This window comes from Lineus longissimus, chromosome 18 (assembly GCF_910592395.1).
Source record: "Lineus longissimus chromosome 18, tnLinLong1.2, whole genome shotgun sequence".
Classification (NCBI taxonomy): Eukaryota; Metazoa; Nemertea; class Pilidiophora; order Heteronemertea; family Lineidae; genus Lineus; species Lineus longissimus.
Genome location: NC_088325.1, coordinates 12,691,008 through 12,710,350, shown reverse-complemented (window position 1 = coordinate 12,710,350; position 19,343 = coordinate 12,691,008). Strand labels below are relative to the sequence as shown.

The 19,343-nt window shown below is 42.0% G+C and overlaps 1 protein-coding gene across 18 annotated transcripts in view; it reads right to left on the bottom strand.

Annotated features, from left to right (window-relative positions):
* LOC135502270 (rho guanine nucleotide exchange factor 11-like) overlaps nucleotides 1-19,343 on the bottom strand; it is a 113,932-nt gene that overhangs the window by 4,781 nt on the left and 89,808 nt on the right. For 15 of the 18 annotated variants that reach the window (XM_064794961.1, XM_064794960.1, XM_064794949.1 and 12 more), the window contains 6 exons: nucleotides 12,587-12,712; nucleotides 4,390-4,574; nucleotides 4,037-4,146; nucleotides 3,445-3,699; nucleotides 3,111-3,303; nucleotides 2,581-2,706 (listed from right to left, as the gene is read on the bottom strand). In XM_064794961.1, coding sequence (XP_064651031.1) covers nucleotides 2,581-2,706; nucleotides 3,111-3,303; nucleotides 3,445-3,699; nucleotides 4,037-4,146; nucleotides 4,390-4,574; nucleotides 12,587-12,712 — 995 coding nt within the window. Of the gene's footprint in view, nucleotides 1-1,203; nucleotides 1,260-2,580; nucleotides 2,707-3,110; nucleotides 3,304-3,444; nucleotides 3,700-4,036; nucleotides 4,147-4,389; nucleotides 4,575-12,586; nucleotides 12,713-19,343 lie in introns of all 18 variants that reach the window. The other 3 variants (XM_064794962.1, XM_064794964.1, XM_064794959.1) reach the window with 3 other exon arrangements.

Genomic DNA, 19,343 nt, shown 5'->3' with positions numbered 1-19,343 from the left:
TACATTTTCATTAGAAAATGAAGAACTGCCCACACAACAATGAGGAACCTGCAGAACTAAAAATCCAGATGGCAGCACCAGTACTAGAAGGTACACTTCCAGTGCATTTTCAATCAAAATTAAGTTTTGTTGATTTTCTCCCTAAAACTCATCAAAATAGAACTAAGGACCCATAAAACAACATTTTTGGTGCTATTTCCCCATTTAAAGTAAATATTCAATAATCATTGACCTGGGAAATGGCTTTCTCATTACAGCCATGGGCCACTTGCCTGCAGGGCCCCCTATTGGCAGGTTTTGGTGTGCAGGTTCCTCATTTCACCAGTGTTTCCTAAGACCTCTACATATTCACCAAAGAAATGGCACCAAATGTCTAACGGCAGACGATATACTATCACCACGTAATGTGTATCATCGCCATTTAGGTCATGATGTTCATTCCCAATACGAAAAGTTCCAATAACTGCGCACAAAGTTCCGATGACGTGGTAATAATAAGTTGCATGATGAAATCAGTTGGAAGTTTACGAGTCTGAAGAAAGAGCTAAAGCAGATGAATGGAGACAAGCAAGAAGCTGAAAAAGATGATCTGGACTTGGCATTTCCCTGAATGCCAACGATGAATATTGGTAGTACATGTATTGCCAACGATGAAAAACACTGCTTTTTTTAAATCCAGGTTTTTCATGCCGTTTTTAGTCCAGACTACCCTTAAAGATTTTGCAGGCTGCAAGTTGTCCACTTCGGAGTGTAGGGAATCGGCCTGAGGCGGGTAATAAGGATAATCTTTAGGTGTGTTGTCAAGAATCTTGTCTCGGGTTTTAGGGGTCGTGGTAGTTTTCGTTTTGCACACGCCGCCCGTAGTTCCATAGTTTTTGTTACCAGTCATTCGTACAGATGGCAGCAGCTGTTAGCTACTGATTGTCACATAAGCAAGTTTAAGATGGAGATGTATTAGAACACATTTAGCCCCAAAACATCAAATATTGTCTTAGAAAGTCCATAAGCTAAACCCAACGAATCACTTGCACACCTTCAACTGAAAATAGCCATGCAAGCATGATGTTATATGACCTCCAAATATCCAAGCAAACTATTGGAACCGAAAAGAGGCGTTTAAAGCTTTAGCTTCGATGAGACAATTTTCTCTCCTGCAATGGCCTGGCCCCCAAAACCTTGAATATTTCTTACTAATTTGCCTACCTATCTTTGTAAAGTATCAGAATCTTTAGTCTTCTCTGTTGGCAATAGACAGAATTCTAAACGTTAGAATCAGAGTTTCTAAATTAGAATGAGTTTACATAGTAACATTTAGTTTTGTCAACGCCGGCATAGAAATAAGGCATTTTCAGATCATTCAAACTAGATACCATAACAGGAGTTCCACTCATAAAACTTTTGGAATATATGGAAAATTTTTACCGTGTGATTTATCAATCCTGGTTTCTTCACCAAAAATAATATCGTTTACCTCACTTTCATTTGTCACTCTCGAAAATGAAGTTTGAGTGAGCAAATTTCAATTCTATTTCAACATTTTCAACCAACAACCAAACTAAAGGCACATGTACATTTAATAGATTTCTGAAGACATTAAGTTTACTTAAACTCGGTCTAGATGACTAGTACCAAACAAATGGGAAATATTGATCAGAATGAAGAAAGGACCTTCACCAAAGGACAAGAAAATCAATGGAAGCAGGATGTGAAATACTTGGTTAACCAAATCAATTCCTTACTATTTTATGCTTGGATCAAAGAGGGAGTGTTGACCTCATCTCCACACAATAGGTCCCCGATACAGAAGAGGCCTGACTCATCTTCCTACAACTACTTGGCCCACTGCCCAGTTGCTCGATGGGCGTAAGAAACAAACGCAAGTATTAGCTCAACTGAGCATTTTCTCCTTCAGTAAATTATATTTTGGACTAGTAGCATTGGCAGTAACATTGGCACTAAGTCCTAACGCTACTGTCGTAAACGAAATTTACTGAAGGAGATAGGCCTTTGCTGAACCCACACTGAGGTTTGTCTGCTGCCAATTCAACCTCACTTTCACCCTCTACCCAACTTTAACACAACTTTACAAAACAAGAAGGGTTCCTCAACACTAACTCAGAAGGACTTTACATGTTCTTACTGAAATCCTCATGTTGGTTTCACTAACTTTCACCCTATCGACTACACGTCCACAAGGGTTGACCATGTCACCGTTTTTCATGCAGATCACTATCAGCTGATGTCCCAAGACAAATAACTGAACTCCTTACTCAGTCCATGAACAAAAATAACGACAATCATCACAAGTTTTAACGAATAGTCCAGCCACCAGACCTAGAGCTAAAGTCTGCCTCAAGTTGAGTGCATGTCAAATCCTTACTCATCACATGCAAGAAAAGATGCCCAGCGAACAACGCCTGCTGATTGAGCAGCTGGGCACAAGATATTTACTTGGCCACCCCATACACCTCAATATTTAGTTTTTTTATCAAAACCCACGCACAGGATTTGATGACCAACCAAACGAGAGGCAGAGAGACCATAATAGACGCAGAAGCCTTATAAAGAAGTGAAACATACAGCTCTGAACCTCCGACACTTTAGTCATGAGAGATGAGAATATATCCGAGAAAGATTTCTTTGCCGTAGGAGGGCTGGGGGCCGCATGAGGCCTAGGGGCCGCGACATGGCCCGTTGGGGGTCTGGCTGTAAGAATGGCAAACGACGATAGGAAAGAGAGATCAAAGATGGTTATGAAAACAGTTCTATGGAATATTTTCCATCATGCACATGCTGAGAAGAACTTTTCTGCACAGACAGGTTTTGGCAAACGAACTCATTTTGCCAAAATTGACTTCTTTGATGTTCAATCGGTGTGAAAATTCATAGTACCAGTATAAACTACCTCATGTTCTGGGTATATTTTTGCAATAATCGAGCCAGTCCTGTGCAACGTTACTCACCAATGAGGCCGGCTCGTTACATGTTTATACGTATGTTCAAATTCACCATGTTCCCAAAACCTGGGCACTTTAGCCATTCATCTTGCTTCAGTCATTCAAAGCCCAGCAGGAACCAACTCTACAAAATAACAACAACACCAACCATACCTTTATTGATTTCATCCCCTGATTGCGTCGATTCGTCGATCTCTGATAACTCGGACCCTATCGAGATGTAGCTGTTTGGCCGACTGTGTCCCGGTGTCCGCGAGATCTCTTGAAGTGCGTGAATCTGATCGTTGGCCAATTTGAGCTGCTGTCGTAACCGTTCCGTTTCGTCCTCCCGTTCTGTCATAATTGCCTGAAAAAAACAGCCGCATTATCTTTCAGTTTCTTCTGCGGATGACTTTTCAGATGGATGAATTGCCAAAGCCCAAATTAATAACAATACCTCTAGTGATTCAGATACAATGACAAAGCCCAAACGGATAACAATTCTTACTAGTAATTGCGTGAGTTGGTCCTTCAATGTCTGTGTGATTTTCACCACCGGTTGCGCCGGTAAAGTAATGTGTAATGTTTTCGGCGCATCAGCTTTCGGCGTGGTCGGAGCGGAGTTGTCTTGGTAGTCGTCTCCGGGCAGTTTGTCAGGCAGCTTCAGCTCCGCCGACACGAGATCTGATAACCGCTCTGTTTGTATTATGGACGCTAGGATGAGTTCTTTGGGTTCCTTTTCTCCCTCGATCACAGCTGCAAGCTGAAGAGTCAGAAAGGAAAAATCATTATCACAGGAAGCAACAGGTGTTGATCTATTATCTACAATGTATGAACAGGGAACTGCAAATTCAGAACACACCTTCACAGAATAGCGTTTCAAGAATCTGCTCAGTGTGGATGTGGAGCTGGAGACCAGAGTCCAGCTCATGTGTTTCAGACCTGCTCAGGACGTCATGAGGGAAAATCAGTGATAAATCTGGGTGTTTTAGACTCAATAGATTGAATTTGAGTACAATCTAGTCGACTCAAGTTTGATTTCACCAATTTCATAGCTTCGTCAACTTTCACTTTCACTTTTATTACAGTCTCTTGCCTACCTCTGCAATATTGTCAAAGTCCTCATGGGGGATATTGAGTATTTCCGCTATTATTTTCATTTTCTCGTTTGTACTTTTTGAAATCATTTCATCCTTCTTCCTCAGATTTTCTGGAAAGACAAAAATAGAAATGTTTGAGAAATCACATTGTCATGAGAAATTGTCACAAAGACAATAATTGGATGAAGCAACAAACGTTGTCCCGTCCATCTTCGCTTCTGCCCTTGCCACAGTAGTTGATAAACGTCGCTGCCTTTATTTTTATTTCTACCAAACTCGTTTCCACAGCAAAGACAGACGAGAATACCTCAACCAATTTATCGAAATTTCTTCTATATTCAAACTCTACTCACCTATAGGGTTGAGATGGACTGGCTCAGCCTGTTCAAAAACGGGGTCCGACACCACGACCTCTTGCGGGTTGACGAGATGCGGCCGCTCCTCGACGGACTTTTCGAGGTTCTCCAGACTGTCCACGCTGCAGCTCTTCTGCTGATTCTCGTCAGCTGACGTGTTCTCTTCATGGTCATGGACACGCCTGTAATGAGAAGACAAGGCAAAATTTGAGAACTATGCTACGATTATGACTCGGTCAGCTGGACGTAGAAGAAGACTTTCAAGAAAAAGTAAAATTTTTGTGTTTTTCATTTTGGCGGATTGCAAATTTGTTTTTGTTTTTCCTATTGATGATCTTTTTTCCGCAATTTATATTTTCACGAATAGTGGTAACTTGTAAAATTTGCAAAAATAAAACACCCCTGAAAATGTTACTGTTACAAGAAACCACCTGAAAAGTATAATCTTTGGTTGAATTTGGTTACGATTACATGTAAATCACAAGAACAAGACCAGTAGAGGAATTGAATTCATGCTAATGGTACCTACACAAGCTCCACAGGTGGGTGCACTTCAATTCTCCGAACTGGAACATTCCCCGATATATCAATCTGACCACCGAAATCATCACCTGATGTATTGTCAACATTTCGTAACTTTCCTTTGAACGTCGAAACCATCTGTAACAACGTCACACCACTTTTGACACTTTTGTGTTCGACCTCGGACGCGACACTGCCCGAGCAAAAACTGTCGTCAAAACTCGGACGTTTACTTGTGACGCTTCCCGTGTACCCAGATTCAATGCTCTCCGCATAGTCCTCGTCAACAGCACTCGCGACGCTTAACCGGTTCTGCCCTGCACCGTAAATTGGTAACCCGTCCTCACCGGAAAAGTTCGAAGGCCCCGAATCCGGCATGTCTTCCTCTTCTGGAGTTGCAACCAAATGCCTACCACTATTCCGCGATGTGAAATTCGGCAAGCTACTGGCTAAACCTTCCGGGGACAGATCATGCATGCTGCGTGTCATAATATCCTTTTCCTCCTCCTCCGGGGTGGCGCCCCAACCGCGCCGGAAACTCCATCGATGCCGTTTGCTTGCACGCTTCTCACCAGTCGTACTGAGACTCTGCGTGCTAAAACTCAAATTGCTCGAGCGTGCCAAGCTTCGCTTGCTGCTTCCCCTTTTGAACAACTTGTCATTCACTTTTTCAGCGGAAAGGTCTTCTGTTGATGTAGAATTTCCCATTTCGATAGCAGGTCCTATACCCTCAATATGAATTGCGTATAACTTTCGACAGAATATCCTTAAGTTTTATCCTCCAGTGTTTTCAAGTCTACTGCAATATCTTCCTCTGAACCGATCCTGTAGTGTTCACAAGGCCTTTTTAAGTCACAAAGTACAGTATCTATCACACAAATGTGTTCAGATCAATTTTCTGATCTATTTCCATGTTCTTCCTAATGGACCATGTAAACTTTCCGAAAGGCCTTTCCAGATCACAAAGCAATGTATCTATCACATAGATGTCCAACTACCTTCCAGCACATCTTTTTAACTGTTCTCTGGTGACTCTTAACACAGCACATGTGTAATCGTCACAACATCATGATGAAGTCAAGCTCGAGTATACCCTATAAATGACAAGTCACACTTGAGGAAATCCCAAGGAAATGGCTCACTCCAATATTTCCTGTCCCAGACGCAAATTTTAGAATGTGCAAGAAACTGGAAAATGAAGTAGGCAATTTCCTCAGCATCAATTAAATTATGTCGTGTACTCAAACGACAGGCCTACAGTAGACATTGGAATAAGTTGCCAACGTAGGAAATCAGTAAGGCCTAGATTTTATTTATACCATAAGTCGAAGGTAGGTTAGGCCATTCAGAAAAGTGATATTGTATGCTTCATACCATGTTTGAATACAAAGCTAGATCTTTTCTGATTTCCCCTTCAGGCTCCGTATTCCAATGTCTACAGTATTGGATGGAAAGAAGGCAGAGAGTTTCCACCCAAAATGACTGAAAATATTCCGAGAAAGTTCCGAGAATAGGCGGTGTTTCCAAAAGTAGGCCATTGCTGAGTTTTCAGAAGGAATGTGACAGAAACCAGATGTATCATGTGATATCATGACACTTAGTGAAACCAACAACCACACACCAAAGACTGACACATAAATAGCTCTAATATACAACAACCAGAACCTGAATGTCCTTAGTGAAACCGACATAGAAATGACACTTGGCCTGTACAAAACTCAACATATCGATTGTACCTGTGTCCTATCTGCAAATGATAAGCACACTAAGTGAAACTAGCATACTGGGCTTATGAAATGCATCGCCAAGAAATCAACCATCCACACATTGAATGAAGCCATGATGCTGGTGTGTAGGGACGACACTGCCCACTCTGCCAAATACAAAACTTGAGATCGAATGTGATAGCTCACACAAAACCTGAAATCACCTCACTGCAATTGACAATCTCTTATGTACGGGCTTACGAACCACACATACCCGACATACAAACAACAATACACACACTCAATGAATCTATGGTGCTGACCCTGGGCACCGAGCCAGAATACAACAGGAAGAACTCGAGTACACAAAACCTGAAATCCTCGGTGCAATTGACAAATGCTCATGTACGGCTTTACGAAGCGCACACATCGGCCATCTCATTGATTTGTTGACCACACCACACATCACCTGGACAAATAACATTGACGCTGTGAATATTTCATCGTCTTCGATATTGTCAAAGGAGCAATCTTTGATACTATGGCAACAACAATATGGCAGCCATCTTGTCTCCGAGAGCATCCAGTTAACGTGTAGGCTGGTTTGTCAGGCCTCGTACATTCAACCTTGGTGTGGTCAATATTGACCACCGAAGCAAAAATCAATGCCAGCTGTATCTATAACCCATCAGCAGTTAGTCAGAATAGGCTTTCTCTGTCACATATTTGCCTTTGGCACCCCATCAGATTTGATCTGATTTTGAACAAAGTATGGCCAACTGTGTGAGGGTGGTATCTAGGTGCAGCTGGGACAATGATAAACATGGATATGTCCGGGCTCAGAAACAGGGTCGAAGTTTGGGCGATGTTCCTGAAACTAAGAATACGTATTTTTGAGATTGAGGACAGACTATTTGGCCATGGGTTTAATTCCCTAACCAAAAGGCAGCGGCCACATCCCCCATAATATTTTTGTTTGGACACATTACAGACATTGCAATGATAGTGAAGTTATGACACTACATCACGTCCAGTCAGGATAGGATTAGGTCATGTCCATAATCATTCACACATAAGGTTCATATCGAGCCCATAACATGTGATACATGAGTTTATGGATCAGGTGCTAAAATAAAATATATTCTTAATCGGCCTGGACAACATCTGTGTCTGAGTCATATCACAACACATCATATGATGTCAATGAGAGGATTACGCGATTAAGTTCATGTCAATGAATCCAGAAGCGGACTGTTGCTTAGATCCACAGGTTGTAGACCTACAATCCGCAGAACTCAAGAAACTGGCCCAAACGCAGCCGAAAGTGATATTTAGCAACAACAACCAGATAGAGTGTGTCCCCACTTGAAGGAAAGCAACCAGCTCAGTAGCCGCAAAGGTAGCCTGTGTGTAGAATATATCTTCACTTGAAGGAAAGCAACCAGCTCAGTAGTCACAAAGGTAGCTTATGTGTCGAGTATATCCCCACTTGAAGAAAGCAACCAGCTCGATAGCCACAAAGGTAGCCGGTGTGTCGAGTATATCCCCACTTGAAGGAAAGCAACCAGCTCAAGAGCCGCAAGGGTAGCCTGTGTGTCGAGTATATCTTCACTTGAAGGAATGCAACCAGCTCAGTAGTCACAAAGGTAGCCTGTGTGTGAAGTATATCCCCACTTGAAGGAAAGCAACCAGCTCAAGAGCCGCAAAGGTAGCCTGTGTGTCGAGTATATCCCCACTTGAAGGAAAGCAACCAGCTCAAGAGCCGCAAGGGTAGCCTGTGTGTCGAGTATATCTTCACTTGAAGGAATGCAACCAGCTCAGTAGTCACAAAGGTAGCCTGTGTGTGAAGTATATCCCCACTTGAAGGAAAGCAACCAGCTCAGTAGTCACAAAGGTAGCCTGTGTGTCGAGTATATCTTCACTTGAAGGAACGCAACCAGCTCAGTGTCACAAAGGTAGCCTGTGTGTGAAGTATATCCCCACTTGAAGGAAAGCAACCAGCTCAGTAGTCACAAAGGTAGCCTGTGTGTGAAGTATATCCCCACTTGAAGGAAAGCAACCAGCTCAAGAGCCGCAAAGGTAGCCTGTGTGTCGAGTATATCTCCACTTGAAGGAAAGCAACCAGCTCAGTAGTCACAAAGGTAGCCTGTGTGTGAAGTATATCCCCACTTGAAGGAAAGCAACCAGCTCAAGAGCCGCAAGGGTAGCCTGTGTGTCGAGTATATCTTCACTTGAAGGAAAGCAACCAGCTCAGTAGTCACAAAGGTAGCCTGTGTGTGAAGTATATCCCCACTTGAAGGAAAGCAACCAGCTCAAGAGCCGCAAGGGTAGCCTGTGTGTCGAGTATATCTTCACTTGAAGGAAAGCAACCAGCTCAGTAGTCACAAAGGTAGCCTGTGTGTGAAGTATATCCCCACTTGAAGGAAAGCAACCAGCTCAAGAGCCGCAAGGGTAGCCTGTGTGTGAAGTATATCCCCACTTGAAGGAAAGCAACCAGCTCAAGAGCCGCAAGGGTAGCCTGTGTGTCGAGTATATCTTCACTTGAAGGAAAGCAACCAGCTCAGTAGTCACAAAGGTAGCCTGTGTGTCGAGTATATCCCCACTTGAAGGAAAGCAACCAGCTCAAGAGCCGCAAGGGTAGCCTGTGTGTGAAGTATATCCCCACTTGAAGGAAAGCAACCAGCTCAAGAGCCGCAAGGGTAGCCTGTGTGTCGAGTATATCTTCACTTGAAGGAAAGCAACCAGCTCAGTAGTCACAAAGGTAGCCTGTGTGTCGAGTATATCCCCACTTGAAGGAAAGCAACCAGCTCAGTAGCCGCAAAGGTAACCTGTCCAGTCATGAACACACAATACGTAGTCCACAAATAGACAAAATTTCAACTGAAGGTTCCTCTGATGGTGTCAAATCCTGCTCACATATTGCTGATGTAGTCCTCATTACACGAAATGACAGAACCCCAATGTGAAATTTCACCATCCTTGTCTAAGTCCAGCACTCTAAAGCCCAGTGGTTAATGTTTAGTCCGCATCGATTGGGGCTTGGCACCATAAACAACGTAACAGGTCGGATTTCTTTGAAGTTTTTTTTTTATTGATCCTTGCTTTGGAGTATCCATCTAATCAAACGATAGAAACAAACCTAATCGCCGAAGCTGAGCCTGTCTGGTAACGGACATACATTCCATAGTCCTCAAAGAGACACACTTTTAACTGAAGATTCCGGTTTTCTTGCAATATCTCACCCACAACCTTGCCTGTCCTACACACTAAATGAGCCTACTACAAAACAGTCACACGCACGAACAATCCACCACTGCATATTAATACAGACGTTTACACTCAAAACTTTTGATATAATCCACACGAGACAACCTGGTACAACCTGGTGTATTCATAGGTGACTTTTTTGTCCCAAACCCGGGCTTGGCCTATTAATAATGTAATCCTTTCTTCTGAATACAAAACTCGTCCACACAATAACACCACCCGCACTCGGTCCAAATTGAACGTGGATTTTTCTTTTAATCACAGTTCACCAATATGCTCGATGACTATGCAGTCCTATTTCGTACATATTCTTAATAATTTCCAGTATAATGCTCAGGTGAAATCAGAGTTTTTGATGCAAATGTTTAGTCCACTCTGAGAGGTCCTTAAAACTTCTTGATCCAGCTGCCGTATACAAACCAATAAAACAAGAGCAGACATGCAGCTTTCATTCAAGGCCCAACAACAGCGCACACAGTGCCGTACAATTGAATTTAAGGGATCGATAAACTTCCGATCACCTGGCAATCCAAAGTGCTGCGAGACGTCATGGGTTACGTCACACACGTCATAGTCAACCGAACGAAACGTCTGACCTCAAGCAACACTTGATTCGTCAAGCAATTCGAAGTTTACTGGTCCCGAAAATGCCACTTTTCGGCATTGCGGTGGCTGTCGTCAGACCTTGAACAAAAGCCGCAACTCCAGTATTTCGGAACCCAACTGCCGCAACCAATCAGGTTTCCATTCGAATCAGATACCAGGCATCCAGTCCAATCCAGCATCCATCCAATCCAGTATCTTCAATGTTCATTTCCATCACGTATACTCATCCGATCCTATTCATGGTGATACTTTTGCCTCAATTCTACGTGCTCCCTCATACCTCCAGCCCAGTTGGCTAGGTCTACCTCGAAATATGATTCCAATCACAGACACCCAACAACTCAAACTTATCTCGCCTCTTTAAACATCGCCAGCAGCAGGGAAGAAAACACATCCTGGTCTGTCTTCTGTATCCCACTACTGACAGATGTTCTCCGAAACTTCAAGTGGTCCGAGATAATTCTTCCCCTCTCCTGGCCTCTGCTGAACCATCCCATCCCAACCTCCACAACCCTGTGGCAATGGGCTGCAAGTTGTGTCAACTTAAGTATCTTCACCGACGACTCCAAATACGATTACCATTTCGAAAATCAGATACCAACTGCGAGTATTCCACATATTGCCAGTACTCTCCACGCCTAAGAACTTCTACATCTAGTCCGAGTTGAGTACCCAGTGGATCAATCCAATCTGAAGTACCACCTCTTACTCGAAGAACCAGCCAAACGGAGACATTCCATTTTCATCATAAAGTGTACGATAACCATCAGAAGTACCTGCTCCAATCCTGTTAATCCAATGCCTTGCTCGGCTGTACTGAATCCTATCACTCTCACCGATAGATGAACCACTATTCATAGTACCAGCATTGCCTCCCTCCCACATCAATCGATCTGGCTAAGATTTCACATAATGCAAACTTTAAGGCCTAATGTCGCATCCTACAGCTGTCACTGTCCCAAAGGCACATCCGTATCGAATCAATATGGAGAAAAATAATCGATACGCCTATCTGAATTATCGTATTGAAACACAAAACAAATCAACCAGCCTTTGTGACAGGCCTACACAAACGACATCTTCAGGGAGTGGACGTCTTTCCAAGGACACAGTTTCAATCGATATAGGTTGTACACATGTACGTCCTGTGGCCAGCCCACAAGCATATCCATCCCGTTTCAATATGCGTACATTTGATATGCCGGCTTTTGAATGATTGTGTTAAACTTGTACAAATACTCGAGCCTTCAAGACAGGCCTACGCTTTTGAAGTCTTTAAAGGGCTGAGGACAATGTGAGGACAGAAGAGTTTCAAAAGAGAGGTTTCATGACATCTTTTATTAAAGACTAGTACATGCTTTTACTGAGAACTTTGTGTACATTTACATTACACTTTTCTGTACTAAACCGAAATAAAACCATTTACTCATCTTATTCATATCACCCATTGTATGAGGTTTTTCCCTTTCTTTGTCAAATCCATCATAATTTTTTTTTCCTTGAAGTCATAGGACTTCTCTCTCACACGTAATTCCAATGCCTCACGATTTCAACTAGGTTCTCTTTGGACACAACAACTTTCATCATCATTGGTTTCGAAAACGTCTGAAGAGTTGAAGTCTTCAACCAACCTCTCTTACAATGATAGAATGACAAGACACCTTTTCACGCTGACAAGTCGTGTAAATATTCTCGGCTACAGCAAATAACGCCCCTGGTTTAATCTCCGTTCGATCTTTCCCGTCTTCAGCCCCGGACATCACAAATGTCAGTTGGTGAGAAAACCAACTCTTGGGCAAATATAACGGTATTGATTACTGTTGTAGCACTTATAGTGAATATCAACAAAATGCTTGTTGCTTTTTATATGTAACATTTCTATTGCCCGCTGGATTTTGCCACGTAAATCTACAAGCTTTGGTGATGGAAATGGTACCTGTATAAGGACAGCAGCAATTCTAGTTCCTCCTCCACTATCACAAGGAGCAGCGGTCCTAACTATTTAACAGACTACTTAACATCACTATCTACGACAAAACTCACACTGAGCAGTAGACGCTCTTAAAAAACAGAAACAAAATCGAGTCACTTACTTCTCTTTCAATCTAGGCTTGTCCTCCTGTATATCATTTGGCACACCCGCTGGTGCCTTGGTACTACGTCGGTGCGGGCCCTTGCTCTTGAAGGCTTCGGATGCCTCTGTGATATATTTGAACCATCTGAAAGACAGGGACGGACAGACTGTTTAGTCATCTAGCAAACATGATGGCAAATTTTATAGTTGATGAGAGTTGGGACTCCGACTGTGCCCAGTTGTGCCTGGGCAGCTAACCTGTGTGACTCGCAACACCAGGGGGTTAACTTCAATTCATGAAATAAATAAAGACAAAATACTTGACTGAACAGTTTATATGTATGTACAAGTATGCAGAGCTTTTTTGTACAGAACCGAAGTAAAAGCAAGTACAGGCCTTAACTCATATCACCCAATAACTTTTAATAAGTTGTTATCCTAACATTGTATGAGTGGGTTCATTTATTGAAGTTGGGACTTGAAAATTTTATATCACTTGATGTACGTGCTTGTCCTTTTTCAAGTAGGAACTTTGAGATCTTGACATAGATCTTAATGTCACAGCCTATGCTAGACATGCATGCTGTGCATAAAATGAAACCAAAAAAATAGACATGGCCACACCAAGAAAGTTATTTTTCAAGTCAAAGTTTTTATTAGTGGTTTTGTGGTCTTCATTGTGCGGTCTTGAGACCATACTTTTAAAATAGGCTTTTTGGCTCTCCTGACCAAAATGGCTGCAAGAACCAGTGTGCGATTTACCGCAAAGTGACTGTATTTTGAAGATGGTTTTGGACACAAGCTCAGAAGTGGGCAGGCTTACAACTCACTCTGTAATAGGCACTTTAAAATTGCCCCCCCCCCCAAAAAAAGAAAATCATTTTTCTTCTAAGGTATACTTGTGGCGTCAATGAGAACACGCACAAAATTTCAACCCTTTTTTATCGGAAACTATCCCAGAAGAAAATCAGGACTCCCATATAATGACCAAAACTGCTGACGACACTAAAATGGGGTGAAAAAGGGGTCAAATAGAAATTGGCACCAATCTAAAATCAAAATGACCATCTCCAAGTTTTCACACCAACTTAATGAGAGTGAAATCCAATCAGACTTTCTCCAATACAGAACTATCTTGCATCTAAATCAGGTCTATCATACTCGTGCGAAATACCCCCAGAATGTCACACGGGGGTAAAATCGAGCAGAGTAAACTTTAGTACCTACTTTGGCATGGTGATGCTAAATTCCGCTGCGATCACCTATCAAGATATATCCATTTTTCGAACGAGGAAGACATTAAACACCTTGATCTTTGCGACCTATATTAGGCACTTTATACACAGGCCTTTACATTGAAAATACAAATAATGACAGCCTAGGTAGGCCTATACCTGGGCTTTTAATTTGGCGATTGACACATATGAACCTTAAGGGAATATAGGCTATGCAAAGCGTGTATAGATGCCTAGGCCTGCATACAGTAGGCCTGTGTACAAATATGCCTATTCAGTCAAGTGGATGAATAATGTACGTCACATGTGGCAAGTGAAGGGTAGAGACATTTTGCATAAATTTCTCATTTGTTTTAAAAGTTTCAATGGTGAATTCATTTTTTGTTATTTGTGCAAAGTATTTTTTAGATCAACTGCTGAGATGATGCAATATATTAACACACCACATTTTCAGAACTTTCATCAAATTTATTTTTACTGGTCTATACTAGTTGCAGTATTTAAGATAGTCCACAGTCCCCATAATAGTGGCCATAAAATAGTGGCTAAAATAATAGCACTAGCCCCCTGCCCACCACCATCGGCCCCTCACTGCTCACCTCCTCCTCCACCAGCACCCCTTCCCCCACTGCCCACATCCACCCCCTATTCCCCATCGGTGCACCTATCCCCCCCCCCCCCCCCCAAATAGCATTTGAGTAAATTTGACCATAAGAACTATTGGCCAACATCAACGATTCTGCTCACGACGTTCCCTTTAAATTGGTGGACACCTTTTTTCGAGACACCCAGTTCTTTGCTATTTTCTGGAGAACAAAGAACTGACTCCCACCCTTGAAACTGAGATTCACTTCATTTTGAAAGAGTCCCAAATGCTTTAGGAATTCAAGTTCTAGCTAAAATGGTGGGGCCTGTGGTTAACCCTCAACTAAACCAAGTGAAAACAACTGAATTGTGCCTTTGACATTCACAGGGAGCCCACTGGCCAAAATATGGCAGCACAGAACAGGGAGTCTACCAGGTTTCAAGTGTGCGACCTCCTTCTCCATTCAGGTTCCCCTCTTTTTACTCATAAGACTAAAACTCTTCCATGCCTGGGATTAACACAAAATCCAATGACAGCACTCATGTACAGCAGCAACAGGGGTTGTTGGAAAATGCGGATAGAACCCGATGACTCACTTTTTAAGTCTTAAAGTGATCCTACCCCAGCATTCTGGTTGTGACTTTGTCCTCAGAAGACCTATTTGGGATGAATGCAAATTCAAGGTCAAAATTCAAATTTTAAACAAACAACCTGGACTTAAAATTGTATGCCCTTGTGAGGCCCCACTGCTTTTATGACAGGTGTAAGTTAAGTACAATGGTTTTAAATGCATCATTTGGTCTTAAATTCCTTCAATTCTATGGGCAGATGGCATTTGTTCAAACAATCGTACCAAAATGACTCAGGATTATCTATCTGTATTGATGGAAAAGTTTAAGTTAGTACGATTTCAGAAGACTAGGGGGCAACACGAGCAACTCAAATCTGTCATATAGTTTTGCCATCTATCAGTAATTTCCAGAACTACACAATCCTGAACTTATCAAACAACACTTTTACCAGGTCAGCAAATAATATCAATACAACACTCCCAGTCAACAGATAAATGAATCAGGTGTCTCAGGTGCCTCTTTTGATGAAATTGGACTAACATATACACGCCTACCTTTACTTCAAGAGAAGGTCAATAGAACAAAAGGGGTGCGTGCAAGAAACTTGCAACCCACATTTTGGCCATATCGAGAAAAACTGGTTTTTGTTTGCACGACCGGTTCGCTCCCAAATAAAAGAAAATTGGTGCTGATGATGTCATCCACTGCCAGTCTGTTGCATTGAGCATTGTACTTACCAGGTACTTGCTTGCAGTAATGCTGGTGCCAAGTTCCAACGCTACTTTTGTAAACAAAAATTTACTTGGGAGGTAATGCTTAGTTGAGCTAAGGGAGGCATTTGTCTCTAAGGGTGATTAAACACCTGAACGCTTAAGAAGAAGGTACCTCAAACATATATTCGACATCATTCCATAATATACCTACTTAAACAAACTATTTCTCCTTCCGTCACTTTTTGCCGCGTCTAGATGAGAATTTGACGAATGGTGATGCCCGCTGTTGCGATTCAGCGTAAAGTCCTTTGCATCATAGTCGATACTCCTTGAACGTTTGCGCCGGAACACAACATTGTCAGTCCTTGTTTGTCCCGGATCAGGACGAGCAGACGCCATTTTGAATTCCGTACGATTCCACTGTTCAAATCATAGTTTAAATCCAAATTGTATGCAAGTCTTCACGCAGTATTTTCCACTTGAAAGTCTCGGAGACCAGGATACAAGGTTTATTGCAGATTTTTTTAGCACAGAATTCCCTGTTATTAAAAGTCGAAAACCTATTAATTAGGTATTTTTATTATAGCAACCAGTGTTGAAAGGTCCCATTTCCCAAATGTCAGACCAGAGTTCATGCCCCACCAAGCCACCCTTTTTGTTGGGCGTTGTTGTAGTATTTCCCAAATCATTAAAACATGCGACAAAAGGGGGGGACTTCGTTGGGGCATGAACTCTACTCTGATCGTCTTAGACACAACTTAACGGCAAACATGATGTCTCTAAATCCAACGCAAAACAAAACAATTTTCTCATAAAACCGTTGCAGACAATACCAGCAGTCGCACAGAAACGAATCCCACCATTTTGAGGAGAACAACATGTCAAACAAAATTTCCAAAATGTCAAATACTGCAAAAAGTTAAAATCGCCTTAAACTAAAATCCGCAAACATTGTAAGGAAAATGTTATCCTAAGACCACTTTTGAACAATTCACCGAAATTCAGACACCTGTGTCCCAGACCTTTGATTATCATAAGTGGCGTAACCTTAAACTTTGCGCTCTCCGAATTAAAAAATGGTAAAATGCTCGGATTATTGGCTTAAACTACCACTGGACTTGAAATTACATGAAAAAGGGCCTAAGAGCACTCAAACAGCTATTACCTTCAAAGAACGGCCAAAAGAAAGCCGACTTTTTTTCGATGGGAGGAAATTGGACCCATGGGAACAATTTGGGTGACTTTGATGGATGTTTTGAACATTTCTTGTCAAGGCGTCAATCGTTATCACTTTGAGGGTCTTCGTTTTGACTTTGACACTGACGTAGACAAACGTTCTCGGCACTTGAACAATTTTCCCCGTCTTGCTTGATTACATACACGATTTACTGGACCCTAGCACGATATTTATTTGAGACACTCTGAATCGATCCCCTGTGCAAGACTGGAGATGTCACATAAAACTTATTCACCCATCATAAAACTGAACAGAAAATTGACGACTATTTCATATTGAGGAGGCCCGACATGGAGTGGAGGTTATGTACATTGTAGGCCTACTTCTGTGAATCCATAGGCCCGACACGATACCATTACAACAACATTCGAAAAATCTTCAAACAAAGTTGATTGATTCTTCAATCAAACCATCAACGATCAGTTTACCCAGACCAGCACCTGCTGCAGTATATGTAGATGTGAAGCACAATCAATGGGCCCATCTGGTCCTCACGATGAAAGCATAGGCCCCTATGTTCAGGCCTGCGATATTCCTCGTGCAATAAATGTAAAATTATGCTCGACACCATCAAAATAGCTTGGCCACTCTTCCTAGAATTTGAATTTGAATTTGAGATTTCTAATACATATTGAAAACAAATTTCAACACGGCTGCTCCAACATACTCCAGGTAAAGTTTCATCGTGCCGACATGTCTGGTTACTGTACAGTGGTAATGATTACCTGTGCCACAGACTAAAACATTACAAGCACATCAGAGGCCTTTAAATATTGAATATGAATTTGAACAGGAGCGGGGACGTTTAGATTATAAAGCACAATTGTGTTATCAGATGTAATGTAATTCACCAACGGCGGCTGTAGTGATAAACTTTTTCGTACAGGGCCTACATGAGATAACAATATCAGACAAAATAGAAAATGGCCCCTCCCCTCCCAAAACAACTGTTGTCAAAAAGAGTGTCCATCTCACTCTGTTCTATAGTCCCATTACTATATCAAACAATGACCCCAAACTGAACCCCGCCCTGAAACTTTAAACAAACTTCCACAAATCAAACCATGAAATCAACATAATATCATACTCCGAAGTAATCAGATTATAGGGGGATTAAAAGCCTAAAAGGGGAAAGGGCCACTCGAAATCTGGCCCAACAATTTTAAACCCATTTAAGCTAAACCAAGTACCATAAAATTAATTTGAAGAACTTTGAAGATTGAAAGGACGAAGACTTGAGTAACCATCTACTTGAAAATCTGAAGTGCTGAAAAGGCCGAACTCTGTAGAACCTTTGTCCGCTTGTGGTAAAATTTATGGGCTGGTGTCCACTGTGGCCTGGCAACGACACATTGAAAATGGTGATCAGGACACGACTACCCCAATGTTCAAATGATGCTTACATGTAACTGATGACATGAAAAGTACATGTAGAGTTTCAGAATGTTTCAGCGTCCCTGTATGAAGCCCAGGCTTCTGAGGCATAATCTGGTGAAATATACAATGTACAAGCTAATGGTTTCTGATTCTCTTGGGTTCATTAGTTGCATATCATCACAATTACGTAATTGATTTAAGGATGATGATGATGAGCCCTTGGGAGGCTTGGGATGAAATATCAAGTCCTTTGAATCCTCACTGCTTCCCAGGTCTAGCTTGATCGAGTGCTAGAAGGTGACTGATGTTGGCCATGTTTGAGGCTTGTGGGTCAACCTGACCATCACACCAATACGGAACCCACAAATAACGAATTTGATCCAATGCCAGAAAACCAACAGAATGGACAAACGCCAAATATGTCCTCCCAAAGTTTCTGAGAATATGTGAGATCATCTTCAAATATCGCACAGAACAAAACAGAAGAGGAACCGAAAAGGAATTGTCCATATTTGGTGCAGTTATAATAAAATTTCTCGTATTGTCAAACGTACACATCAGGCCAATTTACACCTTCAAGCATGTAAGACATGTCCAGGATATTGACAAAGTGACACACACTTCCAAGTAGAGTTCAGGGGTCATTACACATTTGTGCAACTCGTGGACGCAATTGTGCAAACAGTACGCACAAATCCACCGTAATGCAATATTTATAGGTCTAGGGTTATCCTGTACTATTTATATTCTCGATTTGTTTGGCCCTTCCGTATTTATCCAAGTGTAGACCCCAGCAAATACTTATACAGCTGGGTGTCGCCAAAACAAGAAACATTATACTTTCCAAGATAAGTTGTTTTATGACATACAGTGCCAGCCAGAAGTAACGTGCCGTGCCTTTCTAATGTGCGAGATGACTCTCTGCAGTGAGATCTGAAGTGTACATCACAATCCCCCTCCTTTTTGTTTTGTATCATTTTATCTTTACCTCAATAACACAGCGTTTATACCGATCAGGGCCGTATTTAGAGGGGAGGCAGGGGGGGGGCAGCTGCC